Raw genomic sequence first — 22584 nt, 5'->3', positions numbered from 1 at the left:
ATATATATATATAATATGTATGTATGTATATATTTATTGGTATATTATCTATAATTATATGGAATAATATATACTTTGCAGAATTGCTTCTAATAATTACTTTTAATATTTGCTTAACTATATTGTATTATAGAATGATAATACTATAAATATTCTGGATATTTTGACTGATTGTGAGACACATAATTGGCAAATTAATAAATTACACAATTTGTGTACATGACCTAAATCTTTTTCCAAATTTTATCTTACCTCTGTACAATTTCGTCCCGTGTAATCAGGAGTGCATCGACATATGTATCCGCCATCGTCGGCGCATTCGCATGTGCCACCGTTGTGGCAGAAACCCTAAATAAAAGATCGAAACAAGGGCATTATTAAGTAATTGAGTAGAAACAAAATACGAATAATTATGAAATTTTTTTTACTTTAATTTTTATTATTATAACTTTAATTTGAGTGAGCAAAACGATCCATTCCTCCACTAGTTGAAAAATGGAGCCATTTCTCAACTAGTGGAGAAATGAAATTGTAAAACAAGCGTGAAAAGCGGCCTGTTTCACGCTCTTGTTAGGAAAAATAGTATGAACAACTCGTGGGAAGAGTGGTCGAGCCCAAATGAGTGTGATGCCAAGTGTGAGCCCAACTTCACACTCATTCAGAATCAACCACTTTTCCCACTAGTTGTACAATATACTATTTCTATTAAATCTCCCCAATTTTTTCTGACAGCTTATTTGTTAATCCTTGTACCAAGTTTATCATTTAAAAAATTTTTAATTTATCAAATTTTAGCAATCTCTTTTCCATGTCACTTATCTCAATCGCGCTCTTTTACGTTTTTATTTTCTCGACATGAGAGATTAAAGAACTCACCTCCTGACAGGGATTCTCCATGCCGCAATTGTAGCCGCAATAACCGTCGTCACAGTTACACTGATAGATACCAGGTAGATTCTCGCATTTACCGTGTCCGCAATCGATCTCCAAATCCTGACACTCGTCTACGTCGATGGAACAATCGACCCCGGTATATCCGGTGCCTTGGCAGTCGCATATGAAATTGTTCACTCCGTCGTAGCACTTGCCGTCGTTCTTGCAGGGCACATTGCCTTCAGAATCCGGTGCGCAGTCATCGATGTTGGTCTCGCAGGTCATACCGGAGTAACCGAGGGGACAGATGCATTTCGGAATCTATTTTACATTAATAAAATAATTACATTAATAATAATTGATGTGCGCAATGATTAAGCGATACGAAGGAATCTTTGAGAGTTAAAAATTATAAGATTATGAATTCCAAATGTAAATTATAATTTATTAAAGATTTTCGAAACTTGTAGAATTTAAGTTTAAAATTTTGAAGGTCCAGGAACTCAAAGATCCTAAAATCCAAAAATATAGGACTTGAGAAACTTAATCATTTTTAATGAGGGATCTTTCAAAGTCTGGATCTTAGAACATAAAAATATAAAGATAATATAATAGTGAGAAGGAGGAATTATATACCTGATTATATAAGAATTGACATCTACCCCCGTTTTCGCACTTTCTTTTGATGCAATAGGGCGTGTCACAGGTTGGGCCGTCGTAGCCGGGCATGCAGTTACAGGTGAAGTTGTCACTCGTCTTTGGATTCGTCACGTTCATGCAAGTCGCGCCGTTCTTGCACGGCTCGTTCTCGCAGGTGATCAGCCGGAAGCTTTCGCACAGTTCGCCGGTGAATTGATCGGGGCACTCACACCTGAACAAGCCCGGCAGATTCACGCATACGCCATCGTGTTGACACGGACTCAGCGTTACGCACTCGTTGATGTCGCTATCGCATCTGTGACCAGATAGGAAAAGAACTTGATAAGAAAGAGAGTCATAATTCCTTCTTAATCGTTAGAGAATACAGTTTTATGGAATTTATCTTAGTGCTGTTGTGATTATAAGATGTGTATGTGTGTGTAATTTTCTGATCTGATATGATAAGTTGATAAAGATGATTTCAAGATTTTGTAATATATAATATTGTCCTACACAAAACATACGATTGTATCAACTGACATTGACGTCAATTAATTATAAATTTATTATTGATAATATAGATAATATTATGTTTTTATTATCAATTAATATTTATTAATTATAGTTAATATCTTGTTTGTTGATTAAGTGTATCATAAATATATACAGAATCAATTTTTTTAAGTCTAATTATATACAAAAATCATCCGTTAAAAACATTAATGATATTATGATTTTATAAAATAACTTTGCTGTATATAATAGTAACGAAAAATATTAATTCCTTCTTGTACACAAAAGCTAAAGTATTAATTTAAAGAGAAAACAATATACTCACAGCCATCCCTGCCAGCCATTCTTACACACACAAGTGTAATTGGCGATACCATCGACGCAAGTCGCACCGTTCTGGCATTTGTTGTCGACGCATTCGTCGATATTAAAAGAGCAGTCATCCTCGGCATAACCCGCGGGACACTCGCATACGTAGCTATTGACCTTATCGAAGCAATAACCATCGTTCTTGCAATCCGTATCGAAGCACAGTTGGCAGCCGATACTGTCGCGATGAGTGGCGTTGTCGTTACCCTGCAACTCCAGGAACTCCAATGGGGTGAAATTCGCGTTCTGATAAACCTCTTCGTACGTAAAGTAGTGTAGCAACATGTTACCGATACGTACTTCGCCGAGGCAACCCTTAAACGGTTCTCCTGAATACAAAGAAGAAAGATATGATTCTCTGATTCCAAGAAAAAGCGACAGAGAGAAAGAGTTAATTTTATGGAGATCGTGATTGAAAGTTGTAGATTGAAGAATATAAGGATTGAGATTGAAAAATTCTCAAATTTTCAGAGAGAAAGATCGGAGTTTACGTAATGGAAATACGTTCTATTAAAAATAATATATGTAAAGAAATACAGACAACATAATGACAACACATAATGACAACATAATGACAACATAATGACAACACATTTTAAAGCTAACTAAAACTCTATCAAAATGTTATACGCACCGGATATCATACTATGCGGGGGCATAGCGGTCGTTAGCCTGTGCTCATTATAATCCACGCTATTGCCTTCGATTCCATTTCTCTGTCTAAATCCAATAAAATAAGCGTGCCTATCGGATAAGGCACTGGAAGAAAGTCCACCGAGAGTGACTGTTCCTCTCACCAGTAAATCGTACCACAGTTGGAAGCTGAAGTTGTGACCCACGTGAGGCTGCTCTTCAGTAGGATTAGCGTAACCGCATTCCACAGAATTGTTGTTTAGTCTGATGAGCAGCGAAGTCCAGTTCCCGTCGGGTTGGCTCTTACCAAAGGCGACGATACCCTGGTTCTCTAGATCGAGCCGCCAGGACACAGTGACGGTGTCCCTGAAAACGGACACGGTGAAATGTTGGTCACCCATATGAGGCGCCATGTGAAGCACCGTGCCACCGGTGTTAGAGCGATAAGTGATCTCGATAGTGTCGAGTGGTAGGTCACTGGCAGCATCCGTAGCGCGACCATACGCGTACGTGAAGGCAGTGGAAACACCGTCGAAGGTCGCATTGGCGATGCACTCGTAACCATCGTCGAGATTCTGGCAGCGTGAACCCGTCGGGCAGTCTTGCAATTGACAGAATTCCATCTCCTGGCAGGTTTTGCCGGTGTAACCGCGCGGGCACTGGCACCAGAAGTCGTTCCACGTTACGTGACACGTGCCATTATGATTGCATGGACTGCTCACGCATACATCATCCGACACCACGCCTTCGAGGACCTTTTCAGAGTCGAAGGAGACATTGCCGAACTGAACAAGTGCAGGAATATCTTGTGCCTGGAAGAAAATAAGAATTATTTACAAATCTTGAATGAAAGTATGTTGCTGATATGAAAAAGGCTGAAATGTTACAAAGTTACACAAGTTATACAAAGTTACAAAGGAATAATGTTACACAAGATCCAAATCATAAAATTCAGAATTTGAAGAAACACGCACATCATGTATGTATTTGCTTAAATCTATTACTATACACTATACAGTATAACGCACAGATTATAGAGTTAAACAAAATATATCAAAAAGAACTTAATCACCTTTAGCGGGAAGAATTCTACAACCATCGTTCTCGTGCCATTTGAGATCTGCACGTCTTGGATAATGCCCTTGAAGTTAATTTGCGGCACTTGTTGCACTTCCATCTGCCTGCTATCGACTTGACGAATGTATCGCGATGCCTGAGGTAGTCCTCCTAGATAAAGAATGGTCACGTTCAGGTCTCCCGTGGCACTGATGGTCTTACGGAAGTATTCGGTGCCGTTGATCTTCACTTGGATGAGGGTAACGTTTCTCGCTACTTGAATCAGATGGTTGTTTCCATCGTTAAGCTTCACGCCGCCGACGGTGTAGGCCTCGGTGCCGTTAAACTGGATTCTGACAAGCAGTTCCCCGCCTTCCAATTGCGCCGCTATGTAGGTCTTCTCTTGGGGCTTTTGATCGACTTGAGAATCCGGTTCCGTGCCCAGATAGAAAATATCACCGTAGCTCTCCCGTGTGCGGATGAACATAGAGATGTCGACGACCGAGCTGACGGTACGTCTGACAGCATCGCTAACTCTTACGGTCACGTAACCATTCGTGATATTCTCGTAGCCGAAAGTAGCGGCTGTCATGTTGTACTGACAGGTGTGACCGAGATAAGGACGCTCGCACTTGCAATAAAAGTCGCGCCAACGATCGGTACAATGGCCGCCGTTCTTACAAGGATTAGGTAGGCACTGAGCTTCGCGAGGACAGCCCGATTCCACATCTTCCATGTATACGGTTTTCGACGTGGTGCCGGAGTAAACCTAAAATCAATTTTGGAGACGTGAAACGTTGTTATAGAAATTATGAAAGCGTCGCAGTTTATATGAGTTTGAGATTTTGTCAGGTGGAAAAATGGTGCAGATTGACAACAAAAAGTGAGAATTTGAGAGTAATAGAGTTGAGACTTGAAAAATAAATTAACAACAGATCGACGTACCCATTCGCCGTTGATGACGACGTCTTCCATACAGCCGACGAAGAAAGTGAACGAGGGTAAGCGGGACAGTCTTCTCAGAAAGCTGAAGGAACTGATGTGACTCCCACCTACAAAAGTCGTAGGGAAGGATGTGTGATTCGATGAATTAGAGCCTTCGTTCGGACTGATGGGGTAAATAGTCTGTTCCTCGTTGGCCGAAAGAACGAGATGAGTCGCGTTGATCGCCACGAAGGCCTTCTGCCAGTTGGAGTCATTGAGTCCACTACCGACGAAGACTCCATCCCACTTATTCAATATACTTGAGTGTATATTGAGTTTGCCGTTTACCAACTGGAGAATATAAATGGTCACACCTCTACCGATCGCTAGGAGACCATTCGGCAGGGTAGTCCTGAAGCGAAATTGGATATCGTAGCCCTCATCGCGCGTCGTGTTTACTAAGACGTACGAGCTGCCGCTTAGAGACATCGTCGTCACCTGTGAATTCGAAATAACAGTACTCTTTAAGATGTTTATCAAATTGTTTATACAAGCAGAACTCGTTTACGCACCTCCTTCCGCCAGAAGCGCTTCAGAAAGAGTTAACGAGTGCGATAAAGCGTAATTAAGCGTAAATACATATATTTTTTTGTTAAAAAATCAATAATTGTTTAATTCCAAGGAAATAGTGTGCTTGTGAAAACTTAAAATTATATTATTTAAAGTTATTAAAAAAATATTTACTTCATAAGAAATATAAATACTCACATAATCGCAAACTTCGCCATGGTAGCCGTTGGGGCAGGTGCAGTTGAACTTGTGGATGGTCTCATCGACTAGGTAAGGCCAGCAAGTGCCACCGTTCTGGCAGGCATTGCCCTGACATCCTATCAGCTTCACCGAGCAATTTTTGCCACCGTACTCCGGCTCGCAGGTACAAAAATAGTCGGCTTTAGCGTCGGTGCACACTCCATGCTCGCAGGGATTGTATCTCTTGCACTCGTCAATCTCGTGTTGGCAGTGATCTCCTTCGTAGCCCTCGTCACACTCGCAGGTGTAACCGCCGATACGATCCATACATGTACCTGGACCGCAGGGATTGCTGTCACACTCGTTGATGTTTACCTCACAATTTTTGCCGGTGACACCTTGCACGCAGAGGCACTCATACCTATCATAGATTTCAAGAACTTATTCCTTTACATCGGATGAAATGTGTGAAAGGTATTTTGTAAGAGTCACAGATTTCAAGTCATCTTCTTAATCGTTAACGTTAGATATACATTTTACGTAGAATTTCTGAATAAAATTAAAGTAAAATAAGGTCTACTCAAAATTAATGGCGAAGTTAATAGAGAAATGAAGAAAACGGTGTCTAAATTTTTAGGAAAGTAAGGAAAACTAAGAATAATTAAAAGATTTATTTAAAGACTTACCCGCTGGCATTGGCGTAACTGAACTCCTGAGTGAAGATCGCAGGTAAGTTCAGGGCTTCGCTCTTGTAAAGGTCTTTGTTTGATCGCTCAAGGCAAGTGCCATTGTACTGACAGGGCGAACTCTCACATTCATTCACGTCCACTTCGCAGTTCTTACCAGTGTAACCGGCATAGCATTGACATTTGTAACTCTTGATATCGTCCAGACATAGCCCGTCATTTACACACGGCCGCGACAAACATTCGTCGATATTATTTTCGCAATGTGGACCCTTAAAAATCAGAGTTAAAATAATTTTAGATTATAATTAAAAAATTAGATTTAATAAAACTAGCTCTTACTTTAAATTAAATTAAAAAATTGTATGTAAAATTAAATTAAAATAAAAAGTAAGTTTTATATACATATAATTTTGAGTTAAAAGCAACAATTGTGAAGAATTTAAATTGGCTTACTTTTGAAAATTTATATTTCCGATAAGTTAAACATTACGTTAAATTAAATTAAAAGATTAAGTATATATTAATTAAGATTCTACCTCGAAACCAGTATCACTGCAGTCGCATGTGTAGTCGTTTACACCATCGATGCACTTTCCTTGATTCATGCAGGGTGACGATTCGCATTCGTCGACGTTGATCTCGCAATTAGCACCGAGGAAACCCGCCGGGCACACGCACATGTACGATGCTATACCGTTTACGCACTGCGCCCCATTGTGGCACGGATCGCTGTCGCACTCGTTCACGTCTATCTCGCAGGTCTTGCCGGTGTAACCGGGTTGACATATACATTGAAACATGTTGATGCCATCGCGACACGTAGCATTATTCTTGCATGGGCCGCACAAACACTCATCGATGTTGATGTCACAATGATCACCGGAGAAGCCCGGCCGGCAGAAGCAATTGTAGCCACCATCGGTATTGATACAAATCCCATCGTTGCACAGGGAATTACCGTGCAACTCACACTCGTTCACATCAAGCTCACAATACTGACCTGCAGGTAATATTTAATGAATGTAATTCTCTCTCAATTTTTGTAAAAAAGTCTTTGAAATTGTATTCCATTTTTCTGACAATACAAATAAGTTACAAAAATCTCTTTTTTTAATAAGTACAAGTGCATACTAAAGTAATTCTCTAATGCGCAAATATAAAACTATAAAACTAAATTTATATAACAGTAAATCAATAACCATCATAATTAAATTTAAAAAAATGTAATTAGGCAAAAATAATTAAAAGTAGGATAAAGTATGCCAGAATAATTTAAATTGCAATTTTGTGTTTTAAAGTGATATAAAAATAATATGAATTAAATTAAATTAGTAAAATAATTACTAGAAATTATATGTTCCAAATAATTCTTTAAAGTTTTTGAAATTCTTGATTGATTTGACGAGTTATTCTATTGCCTTAAATTCGACGATACCTTGAAAGCCTTCTGCACACTGGCACTCGAAGCCGTGCTCGCCGAGGTCGATGCACGTGCTGTTATGGTCGCACGGTTTTGTCGCACAGTGATCTACAATCAACGTGCAATTCGGATCTCTGTAGCCCTCAGGGCATTTGCATTCGTAACCAGCAATCCCGTCAACGCAAACCTTATCATCCGGACACACCACGCCAATGCAATCGTCGATATTCACGTCGCACACCTTGAATCATATCGTATTCAATTTAATTACATTTACATTTCGGCATCGAAATCTCTGTTGTATAACGTAAAATCTATACATCTTATATAAATAAAAATTATAAGTAAATAGTTAAAATGTATTAGATATATATATGTATATAATATATAAAAATTCAAATTGGATTTTTTAAATATAATATTTATATATTTATTACAATGTATTACGATACCTTGCCCTCGAAACCGTGTGGACATTCACAAACAAATTCTCTCTTTGATCTTGGCATCAGCGTACAAGTACCATTATTCTGACAAGGATTTACGACGCATGCATCGTATTCCCGTTCGCAATTATCACCCACGAAGTCTCTGGTGCAGTTACAGATGTATCCATTGACACGGTCGATGCAGGTACCACCATTTTGGCATGGCTGCGATAGGCACTCGTCTACGTCGATCTGACAGTTCTTTCCTGCAAAATAAGCATCGCTCTCTTTTAGACAGAAAATTCTAGGCGTTTTAAAAAACCATTAATATAATTAATATAAAAATAATTAAAAATAGTTCTCATTTACGGTTAAATTATGACTATTTTCTTGCTTCGCTGAAGAAATAAAGAAATTTGTAAAAAAAGAGAATTATAATTAAAATAATTATAGAGAGATATGAATATAAAAATTATATTTATATAAAGGAAGAGAGCATTTATAAGCTCGTATACATATCAAACGGGCGACTTCTCATCTACGTAAAGTGTCAATGTTAGAATAATTTCACAGCAACGGAGCAAGTAAATGCTGTTAATTTTAATCGTAATTAATTTTACCTCTCCATTCAGACGGGCAGGTGCAGCTGAAACCATCTCTGCCGCTGGTACAAGTGCCACCGTTGGCGCAGGGGTTGCTGGCGCAATAGTTGACAGTGCAATTAGGAGGATTACCCATGAAACCGGGATTGCAGACACATTGAGGTCCATGAGCATCCTCCACGCAGATGCTGTTAGGAGGACAGGCCGCGTTTTCGCAGAGGCCTCTCAGCTCGCAATGGCGACCCATGAATCCTGGGAGGCATTCGCAATGGTAAGTGCCCACCTCATCAACACATTTGCCGCCGTTGGCACAGGGTTCGGACAAGCACTCGTTCAAGTTAAACTCGCAGTTCTGACCCTCAAAGCCCGCCGAACAATGGCAGATGTAGGCACCGTAATAATCATAGCATACGCCGTTGTTCTGACACGGGTTCGGCTGACACTCGTCGATGTCCACGTCGCAGTTGATGCCCTCATAGCTGAGGAAAAGAAATGGAAAAGCGTTTGAGATGTACGAAAAAATCTAAGAATCTATGCACTACTATGCAGTATTATTACACTCTCGTGGGATTTGAGATCTCTTGACATTTGAAATAGATGAAATTTAAAACCCTTAAAATTTATAATCTATATATATATATATATATATATATGTGTGTGTGTGTGTGTGTGTGAGATTGATATTTTACAAAATTTAAGATTAATAGAAATGTAAAAATTTTAGAACATGTATTAAATCTATGATCTAGAATATGTACAGTCATGCAAGAATTTGCAAAATAATAAATTATCTTTGTAAAAGATTTAAAAATCTCCAATTAATAATCCGTGAAGACGAAAAATTGATGAACAATGCTGAAGATGCGAATCACGTAGACTGCAATTTAAAGTTTAATTTCAGATTCTTGAAGAGACTCACCCGGTGCTGTTACATCTGCAGGTATAATTATTGGTCCCGTCGATGCAGATGCCACCGTTCTTGCACGGATTCGAAGCGCATTCGTTAATATCATTTTCGCAATTCTTTCCAGTCCAACCAGCCTGACACTGGCACTTGTACTCGCTGTCTGTTAGCGCTATACAAATGCCATCGTTTCTACACGGATTCTGTTCACATAATCGTACGCCCAGTTGAGATTCGCAAAAGCCGCCAGTAAATCCGGGCTTGCAACTGCAACTGAAGTCACCGCGCGCATCTTCGCTACAGATACCGCCGTTACGACAAGGTCCGTTCTGACAGGGTGAGCCTGAGAAGAAAATTCGATTTCTTGTTAAAGATATTTCCTTAGAGAGATAAAGTCGACGAATGAAAGATGAGGTGATATTAATTGCGATAACATTGATTGATTAATTGCATGCACAAGTGAGAGAACCCTTTTTAAAATTATATTTGTTATACCTATAATTATATCTGTAATAATAAATAAATTATAAATTATAAATACATTATTATAAATCTAAAAATTATAAATAATTAATTGTTGGTAAAATTACAAAATATAGATAGACGAAAAAATAAAATTGTTAAAAATAAATGTTAAGTGTTCTACATTTAGTTTGAATGGAATACAACTCTGGCGTTTGTCTTTTATATGTATATATTTGCACGTTTAACTATATGTAATTTTTCGCAAAGCAACTTATCTTGCTTAACTTCGAAGCAATTTTCTCGAGAAACGGTGTCGTTCAAAGAAGGAAAAAGATAGCACGGCAATAGTTATCTAAAGTAATTGAGCGAGCGTGATTTTTTGAAGCAAATGTCTGAATGCGAGGGAAAAAGCGTTTCTAAAAGTTTCTACAGATTGTCTCAAATCAAAGCAGAACAGATCCACATTTACGATGTGCGAGAACTAGTGGGGAAAGACAACGCAGATTTCACACCCATTTATCACGATGATGTAATGATATTAATAAATTCTAATCTTTTATAAGGGAAAATACGTTAGTATTAAATATTCAAATAAAAATAAAAATATATAAAAAATTTCTCATAGATATATTTTGTTCTGCGACGATTATCTATACAGAGGGTTCGAGAAATATATGACTTATTAAATTGTACTTAAAAGAAAAATAATCTTCCGGCGGTTAACTTTTCATTCATATCTTAATCCCAATTTATATTTCAATCTGTATATATAAAATGTTTAATTTAAATCTTAATTTTTGATTTTGCAATATCTTTATAAAATGTTTTTGTAAAACTGGGGGAGCAAATCTACGATGAGACAATATCTTCTCATCACGGTGCAATTATACGTGACGTAACATTGCCGTTTAACGCGCGCGTCGGGTATGAATCCGCTCGCCCCACATACGCGCCGTAAACCCTGCATATTCAAGATATCGACGAAGTCTACCATTGTCAATCTCGCAGTTGTTGCCGGAGTATCGGGCGTAACAGCGGCACTCGTAGCGATTCTGCCGCGACACGCATTTACCGTGCATCATGCATGGCTCGTTGTGGCAGAAATCCATAGTGGGGGCCGTAGCAGCAGGTGCCCCTGTGCTACCCCCGCGGCCCTTCGTTCCACCTGAAAATTTTTAGTTTTTCACAAAACTCACATGCAATGTGTGCATTTTTCTCAGAAAAAACACGTGCAACTTTTAAAATACTTTTTTTTCTCTCTTGCCCCTCTTCTCCCCTTCCTTCCTTCTTGTCGTAATCTAGTTCTACATAAAAATGATGCAAAAGATTTGCAAAAAAATATCATGATAAATCTGTTCCCAAAAGAAGAGATGAAAAACGATAAAAAAATTTAGAGCAAAATTCTTTCCGTTTCTAATTCTGAGACGAAACTGCGAACACATGTTACATTTAATAAAATATATGGATGATCAAATGGAAAAAGGAGAAATATTTAATATTATAACATGATAAGATAAAAAGATTAAACAAATTTAAGAAAAACTTTCCTAAAAATTCTTGTTCTTCTCTAATTTGTTCATTTATCTCACGATACAGCCTACTGTTATCATTGAATCATAGATATAGCCTAAGAGGTCATCTATAAGAGTGTTTTATTTGCGACGAGCATGGTATCGATCTATCATTGCAAGGTAATCCACTCGATGATTTACCAGACTTACCTAATAACTCTAGCCTAAGAGTGTTCTATTTATTTGTATAGCAACTACGCTATCGATCTAGCATACTCATGTGTGATTACTCAACGCTTATCGGTGCAAGAATACTCTATGATAAATTTAAAAAAAAAAATTATTCTAGTAAAAGAGTTATGAATTCTTACATCCTTTGGTATCCAACGGGCAGGGTCCGAAAACGGCCCCATTATTCACGCTGTTGTTGAAGAGAATCCCGGGCCCTTGCAAGACGCAACCTTTGAACCCTTCGCCGACTATGAGCGAACTGTTCACGTCATAATCGGGAAGCGTTAGGATGGCGGAATTGTAAGTCGCATTCGCAACCATCTAAAGAAAACGTTTCTATACATCTATGCCTTTCTTAAAAATTAAGATTGACTTACAATTAGCACATTTCGATCTTTGTATAAATAAATATTCAAAATCTATTAAGTTAATGCTTATTTTAGTAAATATCAAAAGTGATGAATTTTTTTAACAAGCACGGTTTATAAAACCTTTGGAAATAATCTAAAGCAAATAAAATACAGTATTATTGTTTATTTTGGATATTATATCAAATATTAAAGATTTAATTTTGTATATCTTGTATTTAATTATATCTCTGTTATGTGTGTATGTGAACTTGTATCCTTAATCAGAACTTACCTGTGTGTGCCCCGCGGCATTTAGGGTGAGATTGCCAAGCCTAAAGAGCAGATTGACGTTGTGCCAGGCGTTGTTGAGCAACCTGGCGTTTAGTCTGGCTCCATACCTCTGCTGATCGACCACAGCCACGAAGAGCAGTCCCTCGGGTGTCACCTCGAGACTAATCGAATTGTCATCGTACTTCTGTAGGAATAGTCGACCGGGTTCGCACGTGCGGAAGCTGAGGCCGCTGTGACGGTGCACCGATACAAAGGAGCTCAATTTCAGGAACGCCGAGCCGTTGAAGTAGGCCTCACGAGGATGCTCTTCATAGTTTTGATGTCTGGAATTCTGGGGAGTTTCCTGAGTGATAGCCAATAGAGTGGCCAGGACTGCAACACAGAAAAGTCCGTTAGGAAGTCTGACGTGAAAGGTCTTTAGATCAGAGCAATGTTCGTTTAACGTTATAGTTTTTGCAGATCTTGTGGATTTTATGGATCATTAGTCATACGGTTCATCGATCCTGGTTATTGTGGTCATCGCGAATACAGATCCTTAATTCTTGAAATATTACAAATGTACATTTGATTTTAATTCTTTTTAATAAAAAAGTTCTTAAGAAGAATTTGAGGCCAACTATTGTCATGCCGGCCGTGTTTAGCAAAATTACATTTATAAATTATACATATATATATATATATATATATATATATATAATCAAACTTTTCTTTAAATTGAAATTATAAATGTTGTTAATTTATTAATAAAAGCAGAGAAGTTAGACAGTAGGCTTTATATAAAAGTCTAAAAAATTGTTCTCTATATAATCTGATTTTTCGTTTCTCTTCAATATACAAGTTCTTTTTCTCTGATATTGCATGATATTGCATGAGGGCGAATTCTTTGTATAACGGTTCGTTCGTAATCTCAGTTATCTCTATAATCTTCTGAACAGGTAAAGCGAATTAGAGAGAGAGGAGAGAGAGAGAGAGAGAAAGGAGAGAAGAAGGCAAAAAAAAGGAAAAGAGAGACTACTTTACGAGTTCACTCTAATTTTTATTATCGGTTACGGCCGCAATATGTCACTAGATAATAGGTGCTGATACATGCATTATCAGCGAGAGTGTTCAATATCTTTTGTCGTTTATACCGCAAACCGTATAATCGGTGAACAAGTTTTTTAACGTTTTTATAACATTAGCTTTTGTTTTAATTAACGTTATTTGTAACACTAAAAATAGAATAAAATTAAATAGAATAAAACATTATTTCTACCATTTGCGTGTATATTTTTTTGGGACTTGTTCAATATATTAACCCCATTTTATTTAAATGCAGTTAAATAAAATATGTTTTAAGTCCTTTATAAATGAATTAAATATATATGGAACCCTTTGAATTCTCTTAATCTTTGTTAATCTTTGCTTGATAAAACCACTCATTCAAGTCATTCTCCGAAACGGGCTCAGCACTCGCGAGCGAGATTGGCCACGAGAAAAGCGCGATTTATCACTGCGAGCACACACGACGTGTTACATAACGCCTCTCTCTGCGTGCCATTATCTCCAAGGATGAACTATGATTTTGTCATGAACGCTTCGCGCTTACGCGTGAGAAAGGACTCGCTTGTATTCATTCACGTGTACAATTTACATATGGAACCTTGGTCCACGCGTTGTTCTTGATTGTGAGCATCTATGTTCTTGTAAATGTAAATCATGCATTTCTTAAATCCTTGACATAAAAAAAAGTCTTATGTAATATATTTTATAAAATCTTTTGATACCAGAATGATCATATATCTTTAATACTGATTCCATAAAAATTCCAGTAAAATAGATTCTTGATATGAGATTGATAAATTCTTGAGTACAATTTGGCAGATTTTTTCGTACAATTTCTACTCATTCAGAATTTAGATCCTAATTTAAGAGTATCCGTTTTCATAAATGTCGGATGCCGCCAACACTCTCGGATCTTGTACTACCGGGATTACATGGATATTCATTTTTATTCTGGTGAAAGAAGGTGCGAAAAGATTTTCACCATGCCGCGCGAGCGTGATCTCTTTTCCTCCGAAAAGGATAGCCAGTCGTCATCTCGCAAGTACAACCTTACAACGCTGCGTGTGAATAGGAGTCATGCATTATTTATCGGCTGCCATCGATCCTACTCGCTGTAAGTATAGTGCACTCGGTCTATGGTCGCAGATTCTGAGATACTTACTGTAGAAAACTCGAAACCGGAGAAACAAGTCCTCATTGACAAATGAGGACTTGTTATCACGAGTTTACGAAAACCAAGAAATGTGAGGGAATGTAATTAAGTAAAATCTACGGATCAAGGATTAAGACCGTAATATTATTAAAAATCCATCGATCTTAAAACCTAAATCTATCTCTGATCATAAATTTAGAAATTTACTTACAAAATCATAAATTTAGAAAAAGAAAGAAAATACTGCTTAAAGGGAACGGTCGGAAGTGTCCGTCACCGATTTGGATGCGCTTTGGATATGTTGTTAAGCATTAAAAAATATTAGACACGTATTTTTTTTGCGGCTTATTTCGACAAAAATAATAGGTGAACGGTGGAAGTGTCCTTTATTACCCGATTTGGATGCGCTTTGGATATGTTGTTGAGCATCAAAAAATATTAGACACGTATTTTTTTGCGGCTTATCTCGACGTTTAGTTGTTGAAACAACCCCACAACCCCTCAAAAATAACGGATTTTATAAGTTTATGGTTTTTTGTGCTCTTTACAATAGCGTAAACACATTTTTCAAATATGTCAAATTTTTTAATTTAACCCCATACCCACCTATTATTTTTGTCGAAATAAGCCGCAAAAAAAAAACGTGTCTAATATTTTTTTATGCTCAACAACATATCCAAAGCGCATCCAAATCGGTGACGGACACTTCCGACCGTAGGCTCCACCTATTATTTTTGTCGAGATAAGCCGCAAAAAAAATATGTGTCTAATATTTTTTGATGCTCAACAACATATCCAAAGCGCATCCAAATCGGTGACGGACACGTGTACTTGCAGAGAAAAAAATAGAAAAAAATAAACTGTAGGTAATTAAAATATTTTTACGTTCTTTCATGAAATTGAACTTTTCCTTAATAAAGATTTCAATAATGGTTGTCTTTATTTAGCAACTCGATTTTTGTTGAATATTTTGACGTGACTTTTGGACAAAATTTTGGTTAAAACAGAATTTAATTGAATTAAATAATAGATATTTAAAAAGATGTATTATAGTTTGAAAATTTTGTAGAATACACAATTGTTAGTCACATTACGCGCGAGTTTTTCCGCGATATACGAGCACGCGACACGTCCGAGGAACTCACGCACTCGCGTGTCTCGCATACAAAATGCGTAAAACTTGTTGTTGACTAAGTGTAAACATAAATGGAGGTTCATCGGAGTCGCTTCGATGACGGAATTACCGGAAATTAATCTTCCTGCACGGAACAAATAATGATGCGTTTGTCGCGTAGGAATTGCGGATAATCACGTAGATCCGAGAACTTATAAATTCGCGATTTGCATTGAAAATCTGTTGATCCACGAGAAACAAAATCTAAAATTGGTAAAGACGTAGAATCAAAGATTGTGGAGCTTTGATAACATGAGTCTATGATTTCGTAGATTCAAGATCAATTGTCTAAAAAATCCTTGTATGGCTGTTACATTTCATAAATTTTCAAAACAATTTTTTTTTTATTATTCAAGCGAATCTTCTGATTCGTAGATCCTTGCCTCTGTAAATTACGGAGGACTTTATTGCTTTTAGAAAAAAAAGGACAATTGTCAATTTCCCTGTGCACGATTAGGTACTCGGTTAAACGTCGCCAAGCATGAACCGCGTAATCACGCGCTCAGCAGCTAGAACTGGAATGATTAATCCGTTAGTCTCGTTACCCTATTTTCGCTTAATGCGATCGACAATCTGATCAAAGTTAAACGGTAGAAAACCGTGGAAATAACATAACGGCTTTCGTCGCGGGTCGGGAATCACCGCGGGGAACCGAAAACGCGGGTCCCGGTTGGGTGTATCGCGTTCATGACGAATCGCGGACTAATGCAGTCCAATCGGGACAATTTGGCGAATTGCCGTTAGAAAGCATAACAGCCTGCATACATCATCTGTAAGGATACCGCGGACGCATCCTTACGGGACATCTGCGAGACGACCGCAATCGTTTGGGAAAGTGTGCCGCGTGTTTTAAGAATATCAAGAATATCAGGAAAGAAATACAACAAAAATAAAATGATTAATCCGTTAGTCGGCTAATGCCATCATTGAATTGTCGGTTAATTTGCTACTAGTCTCTTCACGTCTGAAAAAACATTTGATAACTGTCGATTCAATCTGGACTGCAGTTAAACAGTTTTGCGCTCAATGAGTTGATATCATGTCGTTTAATAAGGATCGAGTTTGTGAAGCGAGTGATTTAATTGCACGTATATTTTAGATTAAAGATACGTAACGGCGTAAAAGATTCTTGCTGCAATTAATGAATCAGTGTGTAAAGCAGAGACCCGCATAATATTATCTCTATGATTCAAATGGATATATAATTTTTTAAGCAATGTACTTTCTAAAGAATAAATTCAAAATTCAAAGAGACATTTGTTTACTTTCTATTAATTGTTAAGTAATAGCATATTGGTTGCATAAAACTGCATTCTTAAATTTATCAACAAATAAAATAGAAATGCGCTATATACGATATGTCATTTGAATTTCCATATTAATCAATGCAAAGTAATAATACCTGCACACAAATTATAAGAACATATAAGCTTTAATTAATGCTTTACTTTATGAATGCTTTACGAATTTCTCAACCCCTGAAGTATTATGCAGTAGATAAACAATCTTTGCGTACGAAAATGCGTAACGTAAATCATAAGCTATACGCCTTTCGGTCGACGGAATTTTTCACGAAGATACGCACGATATGCTCTCCCTGGCATAAAGTACAGTCCACTTTCTCTCCGAATAAATAGCTTGTCTCTTCTTCACTCTTTCAATTAGAACATGCAAAGCCGAGAAATACTCTCTATACTGTTTCGTTGGACGCCAAGCACGGATTTAAAACAATCAAATTTAACGTGAAAAATGCATTGCAAATACTTTATGCAATAGACATATATGTAACAATCACGAAAGTACCGATCAAAGTTTTACTCGAGCGAGTCGTTCCACTTTTTAGTTTAATTTAGCCTAATCGAGACTGCGCGCTGCGGTATGGAGCACGACACGCTGTCTCGAAATGCAACGTTTTCCGCGCAACAAAGAGTATTATACTCGGCTCGACGAAGGCGTGGCAATTGTGAGTCAGTCGAGTCGTATAACTCAGCTCTCATATAGGTGAATACCGACGAGTTTTGGAATGTATTGTAAAGTCGTACAGGACGATTCGGTGTGGCAAAGTTTTTACAAAGTCGTACGGAGACGGCGAGGATAATGCTGAAAAAGGAAACTTCTATGAACCATTTCCACTTCGTTGATAAAACCCGTTTCATTAACAATGAATTAATTTCTGGCAAATTTTAATATAATTTTAATTAGAAGGCAATCTACATAGACATAATTTTTGGCACAATTATTCACGTAGTCAAAATATTGAAAATAAAATTAATTAAACCTTTGGATTATATGCAAACACAGGTGGATATTAAATTAACAAATAGTAATTTTAATAAAATAATTTCTTGGGTAATATTCAATGAAATGTTCTTGATTAAACGTTTTGTCCACGCAGAAATGAGTATCGGTCTCTGGGGAAAGAAAGGAGAGACAAACAGAACTGTAACTAGAACAGAACTATTGCACGTGGCTATGGCCGAGTTCGTGTTGCAGAGCTTTCGGTTCACTGACACGTGGGAATTCAACGATCGCGTTATGCGCGACGGACGCGAATAAGGAGATTCCTTTGTCTATTGCGAAATATAGCCACTGGCATTATTATGACAAGGCTGTGACTCTCCAGGTAATAGAAACAGTTCTCGTAGTTCCTATTTATGTCAAGAATTCTCCGACAAATTATTATAAGTGTATCGTCGTGCGTAAATCTTAATAAATTATAATAAATAAATATTATATTTTATGTAATTCGTGAATTTTATCAATTTTACATGACGTGTGCGAAACGTTCTTGATGTACATTGAAAACCGATCGACAATTTTTAATTAGAAATATTATATAATTTAATTATTAAGGAGCGCAACAATCTTGTCATTTACGAAAACGAGAGTATCCGCTTATTGGTCCTGCACGCGTGGAAGCTAATTTCCGAGGTAGGTAAAGGTTTAATCTCCGTATTGTGAGAAATCAGCTTTTCCCGTGAGAGGCGAGCGGCGAGAGGCGAGAGACGAGGAGATGACGGCGCATACACGCCGTCTACGGGAAGTCGGGAATTATGTACGACAGTGTGCATCGCGATGCAGGTTGCAGTTAACTAACAACAGGCCTGGGAGGAGGCGAGGAGGGAGCCACGCCGACAAACTTTCTACGTCTGCATTATTAAGAGCTATCGACGCCTCTATTAAACTAGCACATCTGATTTTCGGGGAAAACGGAAACAAAGAATATATTTACGCGCACACATAAATATTAATATTAATATATTACACAGTAAAAAAACGTGCGTTCAAATGTTAAAAATTTCTTGTGTTACCAAGATATGACTATTATTTCAATGTAAAATTAACATACAACAGCTATGTTATTATTTTCGTAACATTTTCATGTGTTATATTAATGTCAACGTGATAACTTAACACTTTATGTATGTCATTTAGAAATTGAATATTATTTTAAGTTCTTTTAACATAATTATTTCAAAAAATCAACACGCCTTAAAGTTATTTTAACATAAACAAAAGTTAAAGTAAATCTTCAAATAATCGTAAACTTTGACATACAAAATAATCAAATTTACTACAATCAAATGTTAAAAACACTCTTAAGTTGAAATAACTATCGTTTATTCAAATATGTTATATCGACATTTTTTACAAGTTATTTTTACATTATACTTAAAGTTAAAAGAACAAATATAAATGTAAAATATAGTGTCAATAAATTAACATATTTCTAATTTGTCAACAAGTAACACACGATGAATGAGTTATTTTAACTCAAAATTTAGAGTGGACTTTCTGGGACATTTGAAAAATGTTACGATTAACATTTTATTTTTTACTGTGTACAAATATAAATTAATGTTATAAATATAAATGTTAGAGATTATACAATGTTAAAATATGTTTAAGTTTTCGACTCTCTCTCGCGGGTCGATTCGTTCTCCCCATAAATGATTTTTTTTAGAATAATTCTGCCAAAAAATTTTGATAATTTTTGTGGATTTGTCTAATTTATTTTTAAGTTATAAGCTTTTATTTTTGAGACAAATAAATGCGTAGTATAATATAATTAACTTTCAAGAAAATATATATAACTTATTTACTCAGGGCGAGCCATTCGCCCTTCTTAGGAACTTATTATGTCTAAATCACAGGAAATCATCCTGGGAGTCAAAAGGTTAATACTGTTAATCAAAAAGTTTCCAAAAAGGGAGAACATATCAATTGTTAATTTTTAATTCATTCTTTTTTACGTCAATCGGTATGTTTACTCTTCTCTTCTTTAATATAATTTTGGTTTGGGCGCAACGTCTTGCGACGCATGATATTGTTGCGTAATTATGTATAATCTCACTTGAGAAGGACCCAATCGGGGTCGAAACGTTGTGAGACGAATAAATAGAAATTGGCCAGTTGAGTCGCTTAATCTCGATTATTATTTTTAATATAATTTTGTTGTTTTCTTCGAACGCGAGGCCAAGGAACCGCGATAGAAAAGCGGCAGGATGCAGCGAGCGAGAGTACCGCAACCTGGCACATAATGACGGATAACTGCACAACAGAATTGCATTCTGCCGGCGATGGTGAATACAGTGTTCCGCCTTAGAAACGCCAACGCCTCCCTCTCGCTTTCCCACATACTTTGCATACGGAGTGGATGCATTTCGCGTGATTTGACCCCTTCTTTATTACCTTTTGTTATATCGCGCTTTCTTGCTACTTTCCCTGATTTTTCCCTCATTATTTACGTTTTATTATGCACATCGCACAGTTCATTTTAAACGTTCGGATTTCTTTCGATTTTAGACCCGAGATTTCCGATTGGGAAATCTCCGAGGCAAGTCGCGCGACCCGTATGTCTGACGTACGGAATATCGATCGCTTTTAAATCTCATTGTAATATCGCGTTCCGCTCGACGACGTCGTAGAACGAGAGCTCGGCCAGAGGCTTTCTCGCCAAGTAACGAAAAAAAAAAAAAGAAAAAAACCCGCTCGATTTAATTACCCGGGTGCAATTATCGCGGGAGCGCAATCTCCGCAGCTCGAAAGTTCGATGATTAGATCGACGACATGCGACTCTCAAAGGCCGACAAGAGTGCATTAGATGTACCGCGTGCCATTAGAGGTGAATTTTTATGTCATCTACGTGGCTCTCTTCTTCCTCATTTCATCATTGCACGCATATTTCTAAAATCTTCTTAAATCTAACATATATAATAATTGTAATAAATTCGTAAATATAAACTTGATAAAAAATTATATAATTATCTTTTTTATAAATGAAATAATTTAGCAATTAATCAATTCCGCTTTTTATAAAGAATAAAAGGAAAAATTACATAAAAAATATTCCAGTCTTATTGTTTTATGGCTCGGTAACCTACACTTACTTTAAACTCTTGTAAACGGTTAAAACTTAAAACTTGTTTTGCTCTTGAGTTATCAAAATATACTAGGTAAGGTGAGCGTAGTTGGAAGCCACATCGGTGCATCAACGCGAGTCCCTCGCTTCACGCTCAGGTGCGTGCCTTGAACAACGTACGTGTACACGTATACAACCATGTAGGAAGAGAGGCGTATTACAATGTTGCGTTGTAAGCGTTGTTACCTGATGGCCAGACGAAACCGCCGTTAACCGTTTTTCGTTTCAGGCGTCGTAAGCGTAAGAGGAGTCGCAGTAGGTGCAACGCAGCAATCTTGAAAGACGTTGAAGGTTTAAAAGAGATTTAAAAGGTTCGTGGAAAAATAAAGGAAAATGCCTTAAAAATGAACAAAAGAGGCTTTCACGACGACGTAAAATTTCCGAAATTTTGCTGATTTATTTTTCTTTGGTAGAAAATATATAATAAAATAAATAATGAGAGATATTGTAAAATACACTAAATAAATGCACAAAAGAAAAATAAATTCAAGGTTTTTCCGACTGACTATTGTAATTTAAAAACATCACTATTTAGATAATTCACTATTTTAGAAAATCGGAGCTAATTGAGACTATAATTAGTCTAATTTTGTGGCCAAAAGAAAAATAATTCCGCTTTGTGTGTCATTACGCAAATAATCATACGCGATTACCTTAATAAGAGTTATCTAATTTCCGTCAACTCCTTTATCTATATACAGTATAGTATAGTACGGAATTACATGAAGCGATTCACTAGTGTCGCGAGTCGCGAGAGATGCGACACTATAGAAGAGCGAGCGTTCCCGATATAGCCACGTATTGTGCGACATCCGTGCGATATTCATGATCGTATTAAATATGTATAATCGTCTTCGCCGAAACCGGATCCGGTCGGACGAGACGTATTATTTTCGATGCGAATTGCGCCCGTTTTACGTCAAGCCCCGAGGATGATACCCGGAATAAACGGAAGTCAATTTGGGCGTCGCGCGGTCGAGAGGCTCCTTTCACATTTCGAGCTATCAGGATTCAACGTTAATTAGCATGTCGATGTGTTCGTCATCCTTTAACCATTCAAGCCGCTGACAATTCTCGGAAAATCGATCTCTCGCAGGAGACTCTATTAAGCGTAGAAGATAGTCCTTGTTAACGTTTACGTCT

General features: G+C 37.2%; 1 protein-coding gene across 1 annotated transcript in view; it reads right to left on the bottom strand.

Moving 5' to 3' along the window:
* Crb (cell polarity complex component crumbs) overlaps positions 1-22584 on the bottom strand; it is a 34518-nt gene that overhangs the window by 2989 nt on the left and 8945 nt on the right. Inside the window, exons 2-18 of the mRNA XM_071788171.1 lie at positions 12650-13020; positions 12148-12328; positions 11257-11430; positions 9816-10143; positions 8915-9375; positions 8319-8560; positions 7882-8107; positions 6983-7446; positions 6444-6715; positions 5776-6178; positions 5029-5505; positions 4100-4852; positions 3029-3839; positions 2351-2723; positions 1510-1828; positions 877-1194; positions 253-348 (exon numbers count right to left, since the gene is read on the bottom strand). Coding sequence (XP_071644272.1) covers positions 253-348; positions 877-1194; positions 1510-1828; positions 2351-2723; positions 3029-3839; positions 4100-4852; positions 5029-5505; positions 5776-6178; positions 6444-6715; positions 6983-7446; positions 7882-8107; positions 8319-8560; positions 8915-9375; positions 9816-10143; positions 11257-11430; positions 12148-12328; positions 12650-13020 — 6269 coding nt within the window. The remainder of the gene's footprint in view (positions 1-252; positions 349-876; positions 1195-1509; positions 1829-2350; positions 2724-3028; positions 3840-4099; positions 4853-5028; positions 5506-5775; positions 6179-6443; positions 6716-6982; positions 7447-7881; positions 8108-8318; positions 8561-8914; positions 9376-9815; positions 10144-11256; positions 11431-12147; positions 12329-12649; positions 13021-22584) is intronic.

Source organism: Temnothorax longispinosus, chromosome 9, assembly GCF_030848805.1.
Source record: "Temnothorax longispinosus isolate EJ_2023e chromosome 9, Tlon_JGU_v1, whole genome shotgun sequence".
Lineage (NCBI taxonomy): Eukaryota > Metazoa > Arthropoda > Insecta > Hymenoptera > Formicidae > Temnothorax > Temnothorax longispinosus.
The sequence above is the reverse complement of the archived record's forward strand: the minus strand, read 5'-3'. Positions and strand labels throughout refer to the sequence as shown.